Genomic DNA, 20820 nt, shown 5'->3' on the forward strand with positions numbered 1-20820 from the left:
TTCAGATCTTTGCACTTTATTTGCAGTTAAAACAGAAGCAGGTTGAACAAGTTACAAGAACAGAAATGTGATAAAACCAAGAATCTCTAACGTGAACATTTTCCCAGCGCGCAGCGTCTCGACTCTTTCAAACACCAACAGACGCAGATATGTTCCTCCTCCTCGTAAACTTCAGGGCCTTTCGTTTGTTTTTCCTTCTGTTTCTGAGACATAAATTGATGTTTGATACTTTGAACAGATCAGAGGAAACTAAATCCAGAGCAGCCGACACGTATTTCACAATAAAACAAAGAAAAAGAAACCCCGACAGTACATTGGATGAAGACCCGTCTGAAAACATGTTTGAACCAGAACAAGCCGATGCTTTAATTCTAATGAGATAAACAAATGGAACTCGAGGATTGAGACCGACGAGGGAAGGTGAGAACACTTCCTGTCGAGCACAACAGGTGGCGCTAGGGGACGGGCTGGAGTGACGCTTTCAAATCAATGTGCAAACTGAGCAAACGACTAAAGACCGATGCTGCGTCGGGTCTTGTTTTGTAGAATTTACCAGTTTTAGTCTGTTTACGTGAAAATCAAACTGCGATCGCAACTTGGAGGAAATTTTCAAACTCTCACATGAAATCAAAACCTCAGAAAAACAAAACGTAGGATAAATAAGTAAATCATGTGAAAAAAACTGGCGTGAATGAAATATGGAATAAACCGTTATTAACACCGATGTTAAAACGTGGCATGATTGTTTTCGTCAGTAGTTTCCAGCTGATTCATCCGTTCAGACGAATCAGTTTCTGCTTCTGTTTGTCGATTACAGAATAAATACAAGTTTCTGAACTCAACTTCTAAATATTGGATTTTCTTTTAAGTTATTTATTAAAACGTTTATAGTTTGAGCCAATTACAATCAATTTAATTTCTTTGTCATAAGAGTTTGAAAACATCTTGGGAATTTGTTTCGTATACGTTTCTGCAAATAAGGCTGTAATTTGTTTTACTGCTTAATGTTGGTGTCAGGCTCCAAAATTAATTTTCATTTGGTTCTACTCAGAAATCAGCAGCAATAAGGATCCAACTTGTGGAGCAACATTCATGTAAATACATTTACGCAGGTTTGGAAAATCTGTTTCGTCAATTTTTAAAAGCAAAAACCTCAAACTATTCTTCGGTTACAGCTTCTCAACTGTAAAGTATTTGATCCACTTTTAATGGGTTTTTGTTTTTTGGACTGATTGTCGATCAAAATTACTGATTTCTGAACTTTTCAATATTAATTAAGTTAATGTTTGTCCCAGTTCCCCTCAAACCCAGAACTGATGTTGAATAATGTGACTGCACGAACATAAATGTATGAGCCGTCAGTTTTGTTGCACTTGAGGAAATACTTTAATATCTCAGGTTGTAAATAAGAAGAACGAACTTTCAGTGCTGAAGTTTTTTCGTGACGACAGAGCTTTAGCACTGAACTTCATTTTTCATGTTTCATAGTTGCAGTTATCGTGTGTGTGTCTATATTTTTAGCTTTTTAACTCGAACTGGTAAACGTTCCCGAGGCTGAACGCGGCCGCGTCGCTTCTCCTCTTCTTCCAGAAGCGTCTCGAGTCCGAACTTGTGTTTGAGAGTGAACACGAGTTCGGGGTGAAGGAGCTTTTGGGAAACGCACGTTCTGCCGTTTGAGTGGCGCCGCGGCTCGGCTGCTTTACGACTCTTATAAAAACATCATTAACCCGTCGTCCTCTCCGCTCTTCACTCGGTGCAGGGACGGATCCTCACCGCTGCCTCCGCGCTCCCTGATGCTTCCTCACTTCATCATCTGCACGTCCTCCATCAGCTTCAGTGCAGCCGTGTTCTTTGGATCCACGTGGAGCAGGTTGTTCAGGTCGTCCACACACGTCTTAAGATCCTGCAGGAAAAACACACGAGTTTAGAACGTGAAACTAAACCAGGTGGACGAGGGCCTGATGGCTGCCGTCAGTGAGACCCTCTTCAAACTATCCATGAGGAAGTGAGATTTGGTTTTTAAACATATTGTTGTTTATGTCTTTGTTGTTTTCATCAAAGTAAAAGGCTGTAACTCTGTGTTACGTCACACTCTGCTTCAGTTCCCCTCACGCAGGTCGTCAGCTCATGTCTGAGCCTCATCTTTAAAACACTATTTGGGGCTAAAACTGTCAAAAATAAGCAAAATACATTTCCCATGACTTCTCCCAGATATGAATTTCAGTGAATGTCTTTGGTCATTTGTCCTAAAAATGAAAACACATTATCCAGCCTTTAATAGGACTTTAATCTGGTCCTTTAATACCAGATTAACTGTTTGATACAGCAGATATTAACTAACCCCGTCTACTGACTTTATAAAGACAGACTCTCTTTCCCCTCAACTCAAACCAAACAGTGGATGGTTGCACTGTGTGGAGCTGTGAGAGCAGAGCTACCCGCCCGTGACCGCTCTCTGTGAGGAACACTGACGAGGGGAAGCTGTCAGGGGAATCATGGGTAATTATCGAGGCAGGAAATTATTTTATTCTGTCGTCCGCCCTCAGCACCTACGCACAGATGCTCCCGACAGTCTGATTGCTTCTGTGTGAGAATCAGAAAGTGAAGAAGACTGCGGTGCTCACCTGGAGTTCCTTGTGAGCCTGAGCTCTCCTGTAGAGAGCCTTAATGTTGCCGCTGTCAATCATCAGAGCGTCGTCACAGTCTCTGACAGCGTCGCTGTACTGCTTCACTGACAGGTAACACAGCGCCCTGCACACACACACACACACACACACACACACACACACACACACACACACACACACACACACACACACACACACACACACACACACACACACACACACACACACACACACACACACACACACACACACACACACACACACACACAGAAAATACAGAATCCGAACATCAGAGACCTTCATTTCTAACCAAACACATACTGAAGAATACAACTAATACTACGACTACTTCTACTAATAATATTTAAAAAAAGAAACAATCATCTTTTTCAGTTTTCAATGACTCGTACTGGACTAACAAAATATTAATTTATCCACATTAATTTAAGAAGTTTGTTTTAATTCATGTTTTGTCTACAGGCTCTTTCACAGCCACCTTGTGAGGTTCTGACCTTCAGACTTTGCAGCCGGTCTGTGAAAGGCTCCTCAGACCAGGGGTCAAAATTAAGTCCGATCAAAACAGTTTGTCTTGGTCCAGATAAAACTGAACCAGTTTGGTTCGGTTGCAGTGTGAACTCATCTTTCTACTTTAAAATCTGTTTAAACTTGACGCACTGATACAGATTTAAGATTCAACTGTGAGGGGAAACAAACAAGATGCAACAATGGAACCAAGACATGAAGCTTGGTTCAGACTCTCAGCTGAGAAAACTCTTTAAATTAAACTTAAACACCATTTAAATGGTAGAAGTACAGATGGACTCACCGGTTGGTGTAGGTGGTGATCTCAGTGGGGTTGTTCTTGATGCTCTGGCTGTATTTCTCTATGGCCTTTCTAAACTCTCCTTTCTTCACCAGAGCGTTGCCTTCTTCTTTCTGCGCCTGGGCTTTCTTGATGTTTTTATCACTGGGAGCTGAGGAAACGAATATAGAAAGAAAAGATCATGATAATTAGGTCAAAGAGAGAGAACATCTTCTTCCTGACAGAAGAATTTATGGACAAATGGGCCGAAGTGACTTTTTGTTTCCACTGGATGATTTAAATATGAAAACTGCTGAAGAAGAATGTTTTCTTATTCGTGGCAGTTCCATGAAAACGTGATCGACATGAATTAGGTAAAAACAACAAGATCCTTTAAGTTAAATATAAATTACAAATCCAGTTCTCTCAACAATCGTCTGAGTGTGAAACGTAAATGTCCTCACCCTTTTTCTTTGCTTCTCTGCTGCCGTTCTGTTGCGGCGCTGGGGTTGGTATCAGGATGTTGTTTGGACTCTGCTGGGTGAGCTTCTCTCTGATGGACAGAGGAACCGTGGGGATGGGAGGAAGCTTTTCTCTCCATGAGGGGCCGTCTGCCTCTGTGAGCGCCTTCGACATCCTGTGGAAACAAAGCACGCAGTGAAAACCACGTGAAGAGCTTCTCAACTGAATCACCTTGGTTTGACCCAACATCCTGTGTGGGTTCATCAGCAGGAAGACGCATCTGTCAAGACCAAAAACATTTGTCCACCACCAAGGAGGTTTTGTTTTCACCGCTGTTTGTTTGTCAGTGGGATTACGCAATTTTGTCCAGATCTGCTCATGCTCCACAAGTTTTCATGAACACAGGTTGTGTAGCTCTTGTGTAGACAGATGTAATGAACACTCAGGGTTGTGTTTCTTTTTCCAGCCCCTCGTAACGAACATGGCATCACTGCCACAGACCAGGTACCTGTTGGTGCCTTCGTGAGCGGCTGCGATGTTGCAGTCGATCTGCAGAGCCGTCTTGTAGTCCACGTACGCCAGCCTGTATCGCTCCACGGCTTCAGACGCAGCCGCACGGCGAAGCAGAGACTTCACGTTGAACGGCTGCAGCTCCAGAGACCTGACACACATGCACACGGTGTAAGTTAGACATTTTATCAGGTGACCCATGTCCGGCAGGAAGCCAGACGGTGATTAGTGCTGTTCGGGGGCAAATCATTCGAACTGTAACATAGCGATAGTGATGACTTTTTCTTATGGAAATCTGAGCTTCATAAGAAAACGAATCCCAGGACCCAAAACACCTTGAAAGTTACAAACCGTAGACTCCAAATAACAAAAACATGGTGTGAATTTGATGGAAATAAAAACCCTTACATGTTGCAGTCTTTCACACACTCTGCACAGTTTCCTTCCTTCAAGTAGCTGGCTGCACGGTTCGAGTACAAAATGGCCAAATCCTCTGGCTTCTTTTCACCTTAACAGGGGAAAAAAAGGATCTTTAAATCAAAGAGGAAAACTCCAGCAACTTCACAGAACTGGTAACGAGGACAAAACGTCTTCATAAACACACTCAGTTGTGTTTATACTCATGATTTTACACAGTGTGTCCTCAGGTAACGGCTGAATACTCACTGGCCTTCTCCAGCTCCCTGATGGCCTCGCTGTACAGACCGCTGGCCTCTCCATACTGACCCGTCTTGAAGCGGTCGTTTCCGGCTTGTTTCAACTCCAACCAGGAGCGTCGGGATTTCTGCTTCTGAGGCATCTCTTCTTTTTGAGCTGTTACTAGAGGAAATGATGAAAAGGGTTCATGGAAATAACTTGTTAACATTTACCTGAGGAAATATATAAAGCGCAGAATGATGCAAACCTTCGCTGTGATGTGGTTTATACTTCAGTAGGTGGTGGGTTTCACCTTCACTTCACACTAAGATACGTCGTTACGCTACATGTGAACATTGACTCAGCATTATTTGTTAAACACGACCATCATATCTGCATCTGAGCAACGAATTTCTAATTCTTGCATTGTTGCTTTCACAGGACAAAACATTTAAAATCTGCACAATCTTCCTTCGCTATGAGGAACTCCCTGTGACGATGAAATCATTCTTCTGGATTAATACATTATATTTCCACCTATTCTTATGTTGGATTTAAAGTGAGACCACACTGAGTTCATGCTTTATGAGGTGGAGTGACTCATTAGATGTTGTTGTTACCACATCCTGAATCTGTATGATCAGGATATTTGTCCATATATGGTCTGACAGTAGAACGAAATGGGTCTAAGTTGCAATACACCTTTTACACCGATGTTCGTCCTGAAGCCGACAACACTTTGCGATGTTTCACACAAATAAGAACAAAGAGCGAGGACACAAACCAGCCAAGAGCTTGTACCTAAAAGAGGGGACACGTTTTACCAATAAAAGAAAATATATAAAATATGTTTGTTGGCTTTTGACATTAATATTTAATGTTTTTCTTCATACTTGACTGAAAACTAACTCGTAGGTTCTTCATTAAAAGGAGTAAAATAATGAAATGTGATGTGATTTGATATGTGATAGAAATGGTCTGTTCTATGTGATCATGTTTCTCTTTGTTCATTGAATTCACAGAGTAAGAGCTGTATTGTGTAATATTACCTGTATATGAAGTTAGTTATATTAGAATGAGATGTGGATCATATCACAGGGAACAATAACTGCAGCTGTGTGATACGTAGTAAGAAAGAAATAATCTGACGATGAACAAACATTTCAACAATACGTTGATTCACAGACGATGATTTACATCTTTTCTCTGGAACTAAATATGAAATAGTTGTAGATTAAGCAGTGACGATGGAAAACAACGAAGTCCCCACGTCATATCTGGATTTAGCAGATTACAGAGAACATCCTCACGTCACTTTATCCACGAATTCATCAATTCATGGATAACGATGATAATTGGTAATTGAATAATAATCAGAAACGGTGCAGCTACTTCCCACAGGTCACGATAACCTGAAAGGTGTGATGGAGGTTGAAGCTAACATGGACTCCATTAGGAAACATGTAGTTAGCTTCGCGAGTTGTAGCCTGCTAGCCTAGCTGCTAACTGTAACCCCTTTCACCGATGAGGTTATTGACACTTTATCGCGATTACGTGTTAAATAAAGACGCAACTGGACGTTTTGTTTCACACGCCGGTAAACGCGGCTCCATTGTCGGCTACTAGCCGAGTTAGCTCGCTAGCCGAGTCGTGCTAACTGAAGTGACGGTGTTTTGTAGCTAGCGGCTAGCTTAGCAGGCTAACCACACTTCCCATGCTAACGGTGCTAACGTGTCGGAGCTTCACTTCCTTACCGGCAGCCGAGTCGGTCTTGTGAGCGGGTAGCGACGGGTAACGACCCGGTAAATGAACTCCTCCTCTTCCTCCTCCTCTTCCTCGCAGCGGTAGGGACGTTCGAGCGACTGTCGGTGACTGGAGCTGCGGGTGTTCGCTCACATTACTCCGGGTGCTCGCTGAGATCCGCGCCGGTTAGCTGAGCCTGTGTGGAGGCTAGAAGTGGAGACAAGCTGCGGAGGATCCGGGGACTTGATCCGGAGAGAAGGAGAGAAGGAGGAGGAGGATGAGGAGGGTCTACTTCTTCTTCTTTACAATCATTTACTATTATTATTATTATTATTGTTCTTTAGTCTCATTTACTTCTTCTTTAGTCTTATTCTTCTTCTCTAGTAGAATTACCTATTATTATTATTATTATTATTATTATTATTATTATTATTATTATTATTATTATTATTATTATTGTTCTTTAGTCTCATTTACTTCTTCTTCTTCTTTAGTATAATTTACTATGATGATTGTTATTGTTCTTTAGTCTAATTCTTCTTCTTTAGTATAATTTACTATTATTATTATTGTTGTTCTTTAGTCTCATTTACTTCTTCTTTAGTCTAATTCTTCTTCTCTAGTAGAATTACCTATTATTATTATTATTATTAATTATTATTATTATTATTCTTTAGTCTAATTTACTTCTTATTCTTCTTTAGTCTAATTTTCCTCTTCTTTAGTCTAATTTACTTCTTAAGTCTAATTTACTTATTCTTATTTAGTCTAATTTACTTATTCTACTACTTTAGTCTAATTAACTTCTTTAGTCTGATTCTAATTCTTCTTCTTCAGTCTACTTCACCTCTTCTTCTTCTTCTTCTTCTTCTTCAGTCTACTTCACCTCTTCTTCTTCTTCTTCTTCTTCTTCAGTCTACTTCACCTCTTCTTCTTCTTCTTCTTCTTCTTCTTCAGTCTACTTCACCTCTTCTTCTTCAGTCTAATTCTTCTTCCCTTCTTCTTCTTTAGTCTAATTCTTCTTCTTCTTCAGTCTACTTCTTCTTCTTCTTCAGTCTACTTGCTTCTCTTCTTCTTCTTTACTTCACTGTATCTGTTTCGATTCATTTCTAACGCTGCGTTCAAGGACACGCGGAAGTGTTGGACTATTATTTAGCACAGTGCTGCAATTGCATGTCCTATATTTAGTGGTGGAAGAAAAAGGTCTTTTAAAGGGGTAGTTCGCAGAAAATTGAAAATCCCCTCATTATCTACTAAATAATGGTGATTGTAGAAGTTCTGCATTGAAAATATTCCGATCATTCTTTCACAGCTCCAGTTTATTTCCTGCAAAGTCACATAACATTTTGTGTTACGTGCAGCAAGGTCAGGGTCAAAGGGCCTCTCTCTCTCTCTCTCTCTCTCTCTCTCTCCCTCCCCTGTCTCTCTCTCTCTCTCTCCTCCCCTGTCTCTCTCTCTCTCTCTCTCCTCCCCTCTCTCTCTCTCTCTCTCTCTCTCCCCTGTCTCTCTCTCTCTCTCTCCTCCCCTGTCTCTCTCTCTCTCTCTCTCTCTCTCTCTCTCTCTCCCTCCCCTGTCTCTCTCTCTCTCTCTCCTCCCCTGTCTCTCTCTCTCTCTCTCCGCCCCTCTCTCTCTCTCTCTCTCTCTCTCTCTCTCTCTCTCTCTCTCTCCCCTGTCTCTCTCTCCTCCCCTGTCTCTCTCTCTCTCTCTCCTCCCCTGTCTCTCTCTCTCTCTCTCCTCCCCTGTCTCTCTCTCTCTCTCTCTCTCCTCCCCTGTCTCTCCCCCCCCTGTCTCTCTCTCTCTCTCCCAGGTGCTGCTGCTGCTGATGATGATGGCTGTCACCTGTGTAGCTGCTGCATTGGTTCAGCTCATTGGTTCCGCCCTGTTCCCAATCAGCCTATCACAGCCTAGAGCTCCAGGATAAAGGGAGCCACCCCTCAGAGTTCAGGGTGTTTTTGACTCGGTCTCAGATCTGCTGCTACATGTTCTGCTTTGCTGTTTGCTATTGAGAGTATTTGCTATTGAGAGTATTTGTGATTGAGAGTATTTGTGAGGTTTGAGGTGGGAGGTTTGTTTGGACATTAGTTAAGTCGAGGTATCTTTTGCACACACAGCTTCTCTTGTATAGACACATGAAGGTGATTGGTTGGTGTCACCTATGTATTTTGAGAGCTGCTTCTTTAGATAAGCTGTACAACTACTGATTATGCGATGCAGTGTTGTATTACTGTTTGTTGTTTTTTTTATAATTTCTAAAGCAATAATCTGACACAGCATTCAATCAACTCTTTTCACTTCAGATCTTTATTGACCTCCAACAAGAGAAAGAAAAACTCTCCGTGGCAAAGCACCGTGGAAACACAAAAAAACATGAACATTTCCCATTGTGTTTACATTTTAGAATAAAGGAAAAGATGGTGAATATCCCTTGTACGTTTGAAGATTTATTCATTTATTCGGTCACCAGCGGTTGTGTTGTTGACTTGACTTGGCATGAAATCTTCGATAAGAGACAACCTGCTTCACCCCTGAGTTGAAACCCTTTTCTACCATGTTTTCCTGAACGCGTCATGAGACAGGGAGCAGCAGTTGTTCGGTTTCTATTTTGGAGAATGAAGAGTTTGTCTTCTGTCTGTCCAGCAGAGGCCGCTGTTACCCGGAGATCCCTGCAGGAGATTTCTCTTCAAGAGCAAAACGACTGAGTAACTTTGTTCAAACAAATTTAAAGATTCTGATGAGAATCTACTTTCAGAATCAGACTTCAAAAACCAGCTGGGATCAAAGTCAGACCTAAAAAGAAATCAACGTATTTAAATAGATACATTTACATGTTTTATGTGTCATATGTTTGGCATCTTTCTTGTTTTTCTTCTTTTTTAAGCAGTGGTCCATCACCAGGCTATACCATATAAAAGTGTATAATGCAAAGCTGCGAGAAAGCACCTTGGTTCTGAGTAAAGTTCACAGCGTTTTGTTGAAAAACTTTTTGTACCCTGCACCGACATTTGACTGAGAAACACACATTTGTTATCTCTCTTATAAAGGTCACTGAACGAAGTTAAACCAAGTAACGAATGTGATGCATTAAACCCCAGAGACTGTGTGATACCTCCTGTCCTTGAACAGGAGATTATTGATGCTTCTTCAGGGTTTCTCTCCTCTCGTTTGGTATGAAGCTGTTTTCAGAGCCGCACTGAACTCCAGACATTTTCCTGAAATAGCGGAGGAATGTCCGGAACATTCACAGCGAGCGAGAGTGTGTGTGTGTGTGTGTGTGTGTGTGTGTGTGCGTGTGTGCGTGTGTGTTGATAACGTTAGTGACACGGGACGGATGAAAAATAGTTCCTGTTGTAGCGAAGACATCTGACCCAGAACAAACCTGAACATGAGCTCAATAAATCTTCTGCAAATATAAAACAACTGTGAGGAAAAAGAGGTTTTAGCTGAAAAAGAGGTTTTAGCTGTTTGAACGAGACTCTGCGGAGTTGAGACGTTACTTTTTGACTTTGATCTTGCAGGTGGCCTGGATGTCCCTGAAGGTGGAGCAGTCGAAGTTGGCCATGATCGTCTTCTTTCCCTTCTTGTAGGGATAAAAGAAGAACTTGATACGGAACTGGTGTTTTGGTCCCAGGTCCTGGAGCCTGGGAGAGACGCAAAGGACGATGAGGAATTCTACATTTACAACAGTTACGTTTATTAGCAGAATTAAACTGGAAAACTTTTCAATATTGCAACTAAAGCTGGGAGTCGATCAACAAAACTCTCTTTTAACAATGTGCTGGTTTTACATTTGCTTCATCAGCTGCGAGTTTAACGTTTGAGAACATTAACTTCTTTTGTTTTGTTGTTTTTCGTCCTGACAATAGAATTCAAACACATTTTAATGACAGTTTTATAAGTTTATATATATATATAGAAATTTGAAATTAGTAATAAAAAAATAACTGAAAATTAAATTAATATATTTAAATCTGAATTGTTGTCGATTAATAATTGAAGCACTTAAAACAAATAAAACTTTTCTTGAATGCTCCAGGAATTTTCTTTGTGACTTCACCGTAAATAGAAAATAAATGAGGTCATCATTTAGTGCTTTAGTTACGTCTGACGATTATGATTATTGTTATTTTATCATTTTATCACAGATTAGCTGCAAGATTCAAGCCAATGTTTGATCATTTATATAAAACATCACACACACACACACACACACACACACACACACACACACACACACACACACACACACACACACACACACACACACACACACACACACACACACACACAAACACTTACTTGCATTCCTCCTCCTTTTTAAATATTCCACTTCCAGACAGAGTCAGTGTGCATCCCGTCAGCGTCTCGTTTGCCGGGTTCTTGAAAATCAATACTCCACTGGTTTCTTGGTGCAGTTTGGTTTTCCTGGGAACCTGGAACACACACATTTGAACTTTTGAACAGGTTGTTCGAATGCGCCCGACAGAACCCTGCAATGATTTATAGAAACAAGGTTTTTTAATGTACTGACTTTTATGGTGAAAGGAGGATCCATCAGCACAATGTCATTCTCCGCCAGGTAGACTTGGTCCGGCTTGTCTTTGTCACTGACCATGGCTGTAACCTTCATGCTGTCAGACTCCACCATGAGCTTGTGGTAGGCCGAGAACGCGACCAGGATGGGGACGGACAGTTCTGGAGGAGATTTAAAGTTGGTTCACACAAAAATTCAAAGAAAACATAAGACTTTTTAAAAACACTTCCAGGATCCAGAAGAAGATTCACCTTTCCCAGGCTGCAGCGTCTCCTTCTTCACCTCGGACTGGATGCTCCCGGCCGAGGAGCCGTTGTAGCCCATGGCCTGGACGTTGATGTTGATGGACAGCGGCCTGGAGAAAGTGCACTTGCTGTGCAGCAACAGCTTCATGCTCATGTCCTTCCCGTTCATTGGTTTGGACAACTGCAACAAATAAAGTAGGAATAAGACACGGAAGCAGGTTGATGTTCAGTCACACATTGGATATGAATACTTTAGCATTACAGAATAAACAGGGTGGAAAAGATTTGCATTAATGTTTATATTGTACATTAAAAAATGATGTTTATTTCCAGGTTATATATTTTTATTTATAATTAATTGTGTCATTAAGATTATAGTTTAAATGTTAAATATCAAGACTTGATTGAAAGTTTTGATAACAGCAGAATTAGTCAGTTTCTACAGCTCTACAAAAACTGGCAGTTTCAGTTCACATATATTTTTTCCAGACTCATATTAGGTCACTGTGACCTTCGACCTCTGAACTCTGACCCCTGACCTCTATATTCTGATCAGGTCTTATTTGAGTCCAAGTGAATGTTTGTGCCAAATTTGAATAAATTGCCTCACGACGTTCCTGAGCTATCGTGTTCACAATAAAGGGACAGAGGGACAGACGACCTGAAAACATCCTTCACAGCTTCTGTGACGTACCTCCTCAAATCGAATGGACACCTCGGGGAGCGGAGCAATGACCTCCGGGACGACCTCACCTGCTCCTCCCGAGGTATCGATCACCGCCTCGTTCCCCTCCTTCTCTTCATCTGCTCCTCCCGTCCCATTCTCTGCTCCTGTGTCATTCTCCGTTGCTGTCTCGTTATCCGTCTCTGACCCGCTCTCCCCCTCCTCTTCATAATCCATGTCCTCCTCCTCGTCTAAGGTGAAGTCTCTGGTGAGGGCGTACTTGAAGACATCCCTCTCCTTGGGGGTCCCTGTGAGGGGGGCAAACTGATTCGATCAAAGGACACGTTGAATAAATGTTTCTCAAAGGTTTTTTGTTTAAACCAGAAGTAACCATATTTGGAAGAGCGGGGGAGGGGCCTGACAAAGAGCTTGAGGACACTGCACGCCTTCACCGGCGACCTGCACTCATTGGGCGGTACTAGCTGTCAATCACATGGTATCCACACCCCAATGCATCATAACTTACAAAATGAACATCAGCTGTATTGAGGACACAAATGTTTACTGACATTATAAAGTGAGAAGTAGAAATAGAAACAAAGAGTGGAGTCGCCCTCTGCTGGTCATTCAAGAGAACAAAGGTTTTCAGGAACTTTCACTTTCCGGACCTGGAATTACGTCCATTTCTATAAGTCTGTCCTTAATACTCTGGTATGATTCACGGCCCTTTACTTCCAGACAAGCACCACAGGAACAACCTGAGTCCTGCACAGCGGTACCACAACAGACTGAAACTATCACTGACCTGGAATCAGTCCTTTTGTAAAGTGCATTTGAACAGTGGTGCAACAACATAGTGTTGTTTTGAATGTCTGCTGCTGCTGCCGAAGTGAACCCACCCTCCCTGTGCTTGTAGGTGTCGGTGATGTTCCTCCTCTTGTTCAAGCCGACAGACTTGGTGGAGATGTTCTGACCGACTCTCTTGGTGTCGGAGAAGATCTTTATTTTCGAGCCGTCAGCTTTGAGCTGAAACACACACGGAAACCACAAAAGGGTTAAATTTCACGAAAACACACGGAAACTGTCGATATGAAACGCAGATGAAGACATCACCTCCTTGGCAGAGGTTAGAAACGGCCTTTAGGAAAATCTACATCTCAATTCTCTAAATGTACGGGTGTGAATGGGTGAGTTCTAACGTTCACACACTGTTGGTTGAGAAAGTCACGTGACACACGACAAAGGTGTAATATCTACAATGCAGCTAAATTTAAATACAATCATATCTCTGTAATGTTACATTGTAAATTGTGAAAGGAAGAGGTGAAGGCTCATCCTGTATCCTGATACAAGATCATGATCTTTTCTATCGTGCTTTTCAGTCTCTGAGTCGGAATCTTTATTTCCCTAAGTTGTGAGTTTATCTGCTCACTGACCAGCCAGTCCACACAGTCCGCGTTGACCTCAGCGAAGACGAACGGGATGTCGTACTTGAGGTCGATGTTTCCGCTCCGGATGGCTTTGACTGAGGCTGGACCGCAGCAGTAAACACCTGCGCACAGACAAACGATAAAGTCGTCACGTAAAAACAAATCCTCTGTTAACAGTGAACATAAAAGTCTGACATTTTCTGTTTTATCAAAGTCACAGGAATCTGTAGGATTTCAACATTTCTGGCTTTTCTCATGATGAAAATCCAAAGAAGCAGCTTTGATTTAATTTGAAACAACTCATGTTTTGTGCAAAATATATAAACATTGTACTGTAATTTCCAAAAATAGTTATTTGGATGAAATTGGATTTATTGATTAGCAGGAAATAAAATGTCAGAGCAGAAAGAGGTCAGCAAGTAACATTAGCACCAGAAACAAGGTCATCAGCGTGAGACAGAGAATGTCGACGGCAGAGAGACGACCGGGTCGTTACCGTTGCTCATCTCCTGTGGCGTCGGATCCAGAACTTGCCAGCCGTCGTACTTATCACCTTCCTCCAGGTCTGGACGTTTCATCCACCCCTCCACCCACACATGGAAGTTCCTGAAACACACCACATCACTCAGATTCTGCAGCAGGTCGGGAGACAACAACACCATAGAAGAGATTTAAGGGCCAGAAATCGATCTGTGAAATCTGTGAGATCCTCCTGAAGGTCCAGAGGATCTGAGCGGAGCTGAAAATGTAGATATTTTCAAACGTAAAACTAAAAACCCATCTTTTCAACATGGCTATCACGGCTATCAGGTATATATTATTTTATTTGTTATTCTTTTTAATGTATATTTTATAATCTCTTTCTTCCTCTTGTTTCTTTCTCTCTTGTTCTATAAACTTTTTATTGTCTTATTTGAAAATGTATCAGTGCTTTGGTCTCTGAACTTATTTATCCTTTTATTAAAAACATTTTGTCAATCCCTCCTCAAGCCCTTTGAACTGCGATTGATTTGTTTGAAAGGTGCTATATGAATAAAGTTCTGATTGATTGATTGATTGATTGATTGATTGGTTGATTGGTTGATTGGTTGATTGGTTGGTTGGTTGATTGGTTGGTTGGTTGATTGGTTGGTTGATTGGTTGATTGAAGAAGAAAAACACACACACAACAGAACCTGAAATTACATTGGGCAATTATATTCTTGAATAAACTATGGAGATCAGTTTCAAACAAGTTTTTAGACAAGAAAAACGTTTGTTTAGCTTAAAGGGGAATTCCAATATTTTTCGACCTGGCCCCTATGTTTATAAATGTGTGTAAATGAATGGTACTTCAATCCATCCAGTTTATTGTTTCTGCGGCTTCAGTTTAAATGTTGTCATCATGAAATATTCACTAAAAGTATTTTTTAACCAACGAAAGGCTGAAATTGTTATTCTGGGTCTTTAAGAGTCTGGCAACACGGCAAATATCAGCTTATGTCGTAAAACGGGAATAAACGTTAAAGGTCCAGTGTGAAAGATTCAGGTGAAAACGATCTATTGGCAGAAATTGAATATAAAATGATGTGATGTTTTCTCTAGTGTGTTTCATCTAAATTGTACAAATTGTTGATTTAATTGCAATATGACCCTTCGCCACTAGATGTCACTAAATTCTACACACTGAACCTTTAAAAGATGAAATTCATGTTCCTCCATAGACCTCAGCGTGGAACTCGTTAGATTCGTACTCTTCAAGGTTCATGAACGTCCAGTGTAAGCAGGAGAGATACGTTCTCCACTGTAGGCGTGACGTGTTTGAAAAGCCTCAAAGCATCATGGGACTGACACTGTCCACCACAATGGATAAAGACGACGTCCTTCACTGACAGATGAAAGTCTCACACAGACAGTGGTAGGACAGAAACCTTAAGAGCAGGTTCTGACACGGCGACATTATTTGTGGACTGATGATGGTGCGAATTCTCCTCCGACCTTTAAAAAACAGGCAACAACTGTAAATTGTTGTGGAGCTTAATTTTTTACAGTAATGAGTGCAGTGGCACTGATGTGTAGAAGGACACACCCGAAGCCGATTACCACACTGTTTACCAAGCTGTCAATCCAGAGCCTTGGCACCGCCTACCTGACAACTCCCTCTTTGCAATGAATCCTTGATGAACCCACAACGAACTAGAGAGACACTCTGCGGAGCACGTACCTCGGACGACAGTTCCTTCACGAAACCACGTTTAAATTCACAAAATATCAGTGAATTAATATCAGTCCCTTAAATATGTCGGATTATTTTCATCAAGACATATGAATCATTCGAGGAATTTTTCACTGAGAAATCAAAGGAAATGTTGAAAAACGCCCTCAAAATGTTACAGGAAGTGAAAAGAAGTTCCTGGATGTGCTCAGAAGTTAGAATCTTCTGTCCTGACCTATAACACATCCTACCATCAAGTTTCGTGGTTATCCATCCAGGAGTTTTTGTGTAATCCTGCTACCTAACATACAAAGAAACAAACACAGATGAAAACATTAGTATTGGCTCGTGAGCCCTCGTTTTAGCTCGTTTTTAGTGAACCTCTCTAATTAGCATCGTTTCAGGGAGTTATTTTCTTTTTACCACCAACACAGGAGACAAACCACGCAGCTTGCTGGGGAAGAAAGTCGAGCATTTAGCATCTAAATAGCCCCATTGGTGGGTGGAGACCAAAGTAGGAGCTCAAAGGGATCCTAATGTTTCTCTGCTGGATGCAATATACCCGCTCCTCGCTGTGTGTGCGTTCTCAAAGTAAGAAGTTGCAGCATCTCACCAAACACTGTCAGGAGAATGTTTCTCTGCGACACCGTAGTCTGCGTGGTACACGTCGATGGTCAGGTTGCTGTTAGTGTCGTGGGCTGACGAGAAGTTGGTGACCACGCGGCAGGGGATGCCCAGCAGACGCATCACTGGAACCAACACAAAGTCGTTCAAATAAGTTTGTACCAGTTGAATTTGAACTTTGCAGCTTCTTTAAGCAACACGTGGAACAGAACTTTCTTTATTTTATCAATAGTTGTAGCAATGAGCAAAATCAACACGCAAACAATAAATCAAGAAAACTTCCTTGCATAATCAAAATTAATGAGACATTACTAATAATGTATGTTCAGTATCTAAGCTTTGAGGATCGTGAGTTGCATGAAATCGTGTTCGAGTTGCATGAAATGTCGGTGAGTCATCGTGTCGTCTCAGACCCACAGACACTGTGGTGTTGAAATGTAAATTATTTTCTTATTTGTTGTTTCCTTCAGACAAGGTTTTTGGCAGCTGTGCATAAACTTCATGCAGCTTTTTCCTTAATAACATGCAAATACAAGATGCTGGTGTGTGAAGCTTTGTTTCAGGAGGTTTTTAGAGCATTTCTCATTGAGCTGAGAAGTTTGTTTCTGTCTAAACGCACCTGCTGAGAAACAAGAAAACTGGCAAAGACAGAAGGGAGTTGACTAAAAGGCTTAAATCACATATCCAGGATTAGACCGACAGAGTCATGTGACCAATGTCAATATGATGAGTCAGGAGATGTGTTTTAAGTAGGATTGAAAAATACATGTTGCTTAATTCTCCACTCTTAGTCAAAGTCTGAGTATTAAAACATGATATTTATAGCTAAAGCTAGCTTTCTATATTTAGAAAATCACGATTAGCTTTAATTGTCTTGAAGCATGAGGCATACGAACCTGCAAGGCCCAAGACAGTTTGAAACACTAGGGGGCGTTATGAGCCATGTACAACCCATTGGTAATAAACGGGATTCCAAAACCAGCATTAATGTATTTCATCAAAGATCAGTCATAGAATTCAGTTTATAGCTCAAAAAACACATTTAAGTGTCCAGTATCACTTTAAGTTTTGAAATGTTTGATAAATATATAAATATTTTCCACAGCCTAAAGAGGCAGAGTGTTGTCAACGCATAATCTCAAAAGATAATAATCAGTTTACAATTATCTAAGACAGAGATAAATAGCAAATCTGGACATTTAAGAAGTTGAATCCAGACATTTGATATATTTATCTTGATAAATGGCTTTAAATTATTAATAAAGTGTCCAAAACAATATCAGTTTAGTTTGTGATGAGCTTCAGAATTAATCAAATCTATCAGTACAGATGTTGTCCCAGGTGTGAGGAGCTGGATGGTCGGACGTTACCTGAACACATCACGCCAGCAAACACCCAGCACTGGCCATATCTGACCGGGCGGCAATCAGAGTCGTACCAGCGTTTGAGGATGGCGTGGCTGCCGGTCCAGTGAGAGGGTTTATACCCATCGTAAAACGAACCCTCCCACTTTCCAAACAGGACGCCATGGTCGTCTTCATAGTTGATCTGGAAGAAAACAGAAAAATTAGATTTCATACTTCTAACATAACTCAGGGGCTGCATCCTTCAGAGGACGCATTCTACCCAGCACATGCAGATCACCTCCGCCAAGGCCGCGTTAAACCATGAAGGCCAAAACGAAATCATGACCATGGTCTCTAATTAGCATGAAGTAGCATAGCTGAGGCTAATGAGAATGTCATTGAACATGTCTCACCATGGCGCTGATCACACGGCCGACGTAGACGGGATCAGAGCGACTACAGGTATCTTCAGCTGGGTTTTCAAAGTGTTTGTGGTTGAGGTCCAGTATCTTCATGCAAATCCTCACCATGTCGTCCTCAAACTGGACAAGAAGACACAAGAACAGAGACGGAAAAAACCCAACAAAGTAAGGTGCATTCAAAATGCTCACATTCAAACAAATGTAATAACAGATAATTCGTAACTCAAAGTCAAATTAAGACAATAAACTGAACATCCGGCGCTGGGAATTTAAATATATTTAAATTTCAACATATAGAACTCAGTGGCGATTGACAATAGGGCATTGAATTGCTCATACGATTATTTACCTCTACAAAAACCAAACTGTCATTCTGTGGTGTCTGGTCTGTTTACCTGTCCGAAGTCCCACTTCTGGGAGGAGATGTAGTTTCCACTTCCTTTGTAGATGATTCCGTGTTCATTCATCACATACTCTTGTCTTTCCTTCACGTCAGGTAGATAGACCGTGTCATCTGGAGAGAAGGGTAGAGATAGACAAATTGATCCAGAGGTAGGTAGGTAGGTAGGTAGGTAGGTAGGTAGGTATAAACGTTGGAAGGTATGAAGGTAGGTAGGTAGGTAGGTAGGTAGGTAGGTAGGTAGGTTGGAAGGAAGGTAGGTAGGTAGGTAGGTAGGTAGGTAGGTAGGTAGGTAGGTAGGTATAAAGGTTGGAAGGTATGAAGGTAGGTAGGTAGGTAGGTAGGTAGGTAGGTAGGTAGGTAGGTAGGTAGGTATAAAGGTTGGAAGGTAGGTAGGTAGGTAGGTAGGTAGGTAGGTAGGTAGGTAGGCAGGTAGGTAGGTAGGTAGGTAGGTAGGCAGGCAGGTAGGTAGGTAGGTAGGTAGGCAGGCAGGTAGGTAGGTAGGTAGGTAGGTAGGTAGGTAGGTAGGTAGGTAGGTAGGTATAAAGGTTGGAAGGTATGAAGGTAGGTAGGTAGGTAGGTAGGTAGGTAGGTAGGTAGGTAGGTAGGTAGGTAGGTAGGTAGGTAGGTAGGTAGGTAGGTAGGTAGGTATAAAGGTTGGAAGGTATAAAGGTTGGAAGGTAGGTAGGTAGGTAGGTAGGTAGGCAGGTAGGTAGGTAGGTAGGTAGGTAGGTAGGTAGGTAGGTAGGCAGGCAGGCAGGTAGGTAGGTAGGTAGGTAGGCAGGCAGGTAGGTAGGTATAAAGGTTGGAAGGTATGAAGGTAGGTAGGTAGGTAGGTAGGTAGATAGATAGGTAGGTAGGTAGGTAGGTAGGTAGGTAGGTAGGTAGGTAGGTAGGTAGGTAGGTAGGTAGGTAGGTAGGTAGGTATAAAGGTTGGGAGGTATGAAGGTAGGTAGGTAGGTAGGTAGATAGATAGGTAGGTAGGTAGGTAGGTAGGTTGGAAGGCAGGTAGGTAGGTAGGTAGGTAGGTAGGTAGGTAGGTAGGTAGGTAGGTAGGTAGGTAGGTAGGTATAAAGGTTGGAAGGTATGAAGGTAGGTAGGTAGGTAGGTAGGTAGGTAGGTAGGTAGGTAGGTAGGTAGGTAGGTATGAAGGTGGGTAGGTATGAAGCTGGGTAGGTAGGTAGCTAGGTAGGTAGTTATGAAGATAGGTAGGTAGGTAGGTAGGTAGGTAGGTAGGTAGGTAGGTAGGTAGGTATAAAGGTTGGAAGGTAGGTAGGTAGGTAGGTAGGTATGAAGGTATGAAGGTGGGTAGGTATGAAGCTGGGTAGGTAGGTAGCTAGGTAGGTAGTTATGAAGATATGTAGGTAGGTAGGTAGGTAGGTAGGTATAAAGGTTGGAAGGTAGGTAGGTAGGTAGGTAGGTAGGTAGGTAGGTAGGTAGGTAGGTAGGTAGGTAGGTAGGTTGGTTGGTTGGTTGGTTGATATGGAAACCGATGATGAACCTACCAGGACACCAGGGGTTGAAGAACACCGTCGGCATTGCCAGCAACATTTCCTCATCCCTGTATTTCGCAGTGAGTTGATACTCTCCTATGGGGGCGTTAGCCGGGGGGGTGATGTTTAGAACCAAGACGCCTTTCTCTGGGGAGGACTTCTCCTTCTCAAGCGTTACCTTCCACACAGCCTTTGCTGATGGTGAACGATTCACCCTGTCGGGGATACCAAAGTACGAAATTGTGCCTTGTTCCTCGGATGTAGCTAGACCTGTAGAGAGGAACCAAGTACTCTGTTATTGTTCGAACAATACTCTACATCCATCCATCCATCCATCCATACATCCATCCATCCATCCATCCATCCAGGGCTTTGTAGCGCAGCACTGACCTGTCATTGCGACCATGGTGAGCGGGTAAAGTTCAGGTTTGAAAGGCTGCGACAGTGTGAGGGTCAGAGTGAAGGCTAGACCTCGCCTCACAAACAGCTCCGTCAAGGAGATCTCACTGGTGTGGTGTAAGAAGTTGTTGGTCACACAGTGGAGGTTCAAGCCCTTCAAGTCTGAAGGAAATAAAATATTTAAAAACACACACAGACAAATTCACATTGGGTAACTAAGAGAGAAACATTCAACTCATTTCAATCAATAAATACATTGATATGAGTTATTGACATTTATTTGACTTCTATT

At 41.9% G+C, this 20820-nt stretch overlaps 2 protein-coding genes across 5 annotated transcripts; both read right to left on the bottom strand.

Annotated features, from left to right (window-relative positions):
- Nucleotides 1–7070, bottom strand: tomm34 (translocase of outer mitochondrial membrane 34). 4 transcript variants are annotated; one of them, XM_034585705.1, is made up of 9 exons: nucleotides 6792–7070; nucleotides 5068–5220; nucleotides 4810–4909; nucleotides 4400–4552; nucleotides 3894–4066; nucleotides 3454–3601; nucleotides 2625–2751; nucleotides 1778–1903; nucleotides 1–1744 (listed from the first exon to the last, which is right to left on the bottom strand). In XM_034585705.1, exons 2-8 carry the CDS (start codon nucleotides 5198–5200, stop codon nucleotides 1802–1804), a joined length of 936 nt encoding a protein of 311 aa, XP_034441596.1. In that variant the 5' UTR covers nucleotides 5201–5220; nucleotides 6792–7070; the 3' UTR covers nucleotides 1–1744; nucleotides 1778–1801. The 4 variants fall into 4 exon arrangements, with proteins under 4 accessions (XP_034441596.1, XP_034441595.1, XP_034441597.1 ...); XM_034585704.1 differs by having other exon boundaries at nucleotides 5068–5214; nucleotides 6792–7056; XM_034585706.1 differs by lacking the exon at nucleotides 6792–7070 and adding an exon at nucleotides 6607–6785.
- A 1983-nt stretch (nucleotides 7071–9053) lies between these two features.
- tgm8 (transglutaminase 8) lies at nucleotides 9054–20697 on the bottom strand (the record flags this gene model as incomplete). Its single annotated transcript, XM_034584656.1, has 16 exons — nucleotides 9054–9748; nucleotides 9802–9829; nucleotides 10263–10418; nucleotides 11077–11210; nucleotides 11309–11472; nucleotides 11563–11737; nucleotides 12251–12528; nucleotides 13120–13246; nucleotides 13657–13772; nucleotides 14147–14256; nucleotides 16458–16593; nucleotides 17839–18016; nucleotides 18228–18356; nucleotides 18632–18750; nucleotides 20142–20399; nucleotides 20520–20697. Coding segments are annotated over 14 exons (2250 nt in total), but the record flags the coding sequence as incomplete, so codon positions are not given.
- Nucleotides 20698–20820: the final 123 nt, after the last annotated feature.

The sequence above is a fragment of the Hippoglossus hippoglossus genome, chromosome 5, assembly GCF_009819705.1.
Source record: "Hippoglossus hippoglossus isolate fHipHip1 chromosome 5, fHipHip1.pri, whole genome shotgun sequence".
Taxonomy (NCBI): domain Eukaryota; kingdom Metazoa; phylum Chordata; class Actinopteri; order Pleuronectiformes; family Pleuronectidae; genus Hippoglossus; species Hippoglossus hippoglossus.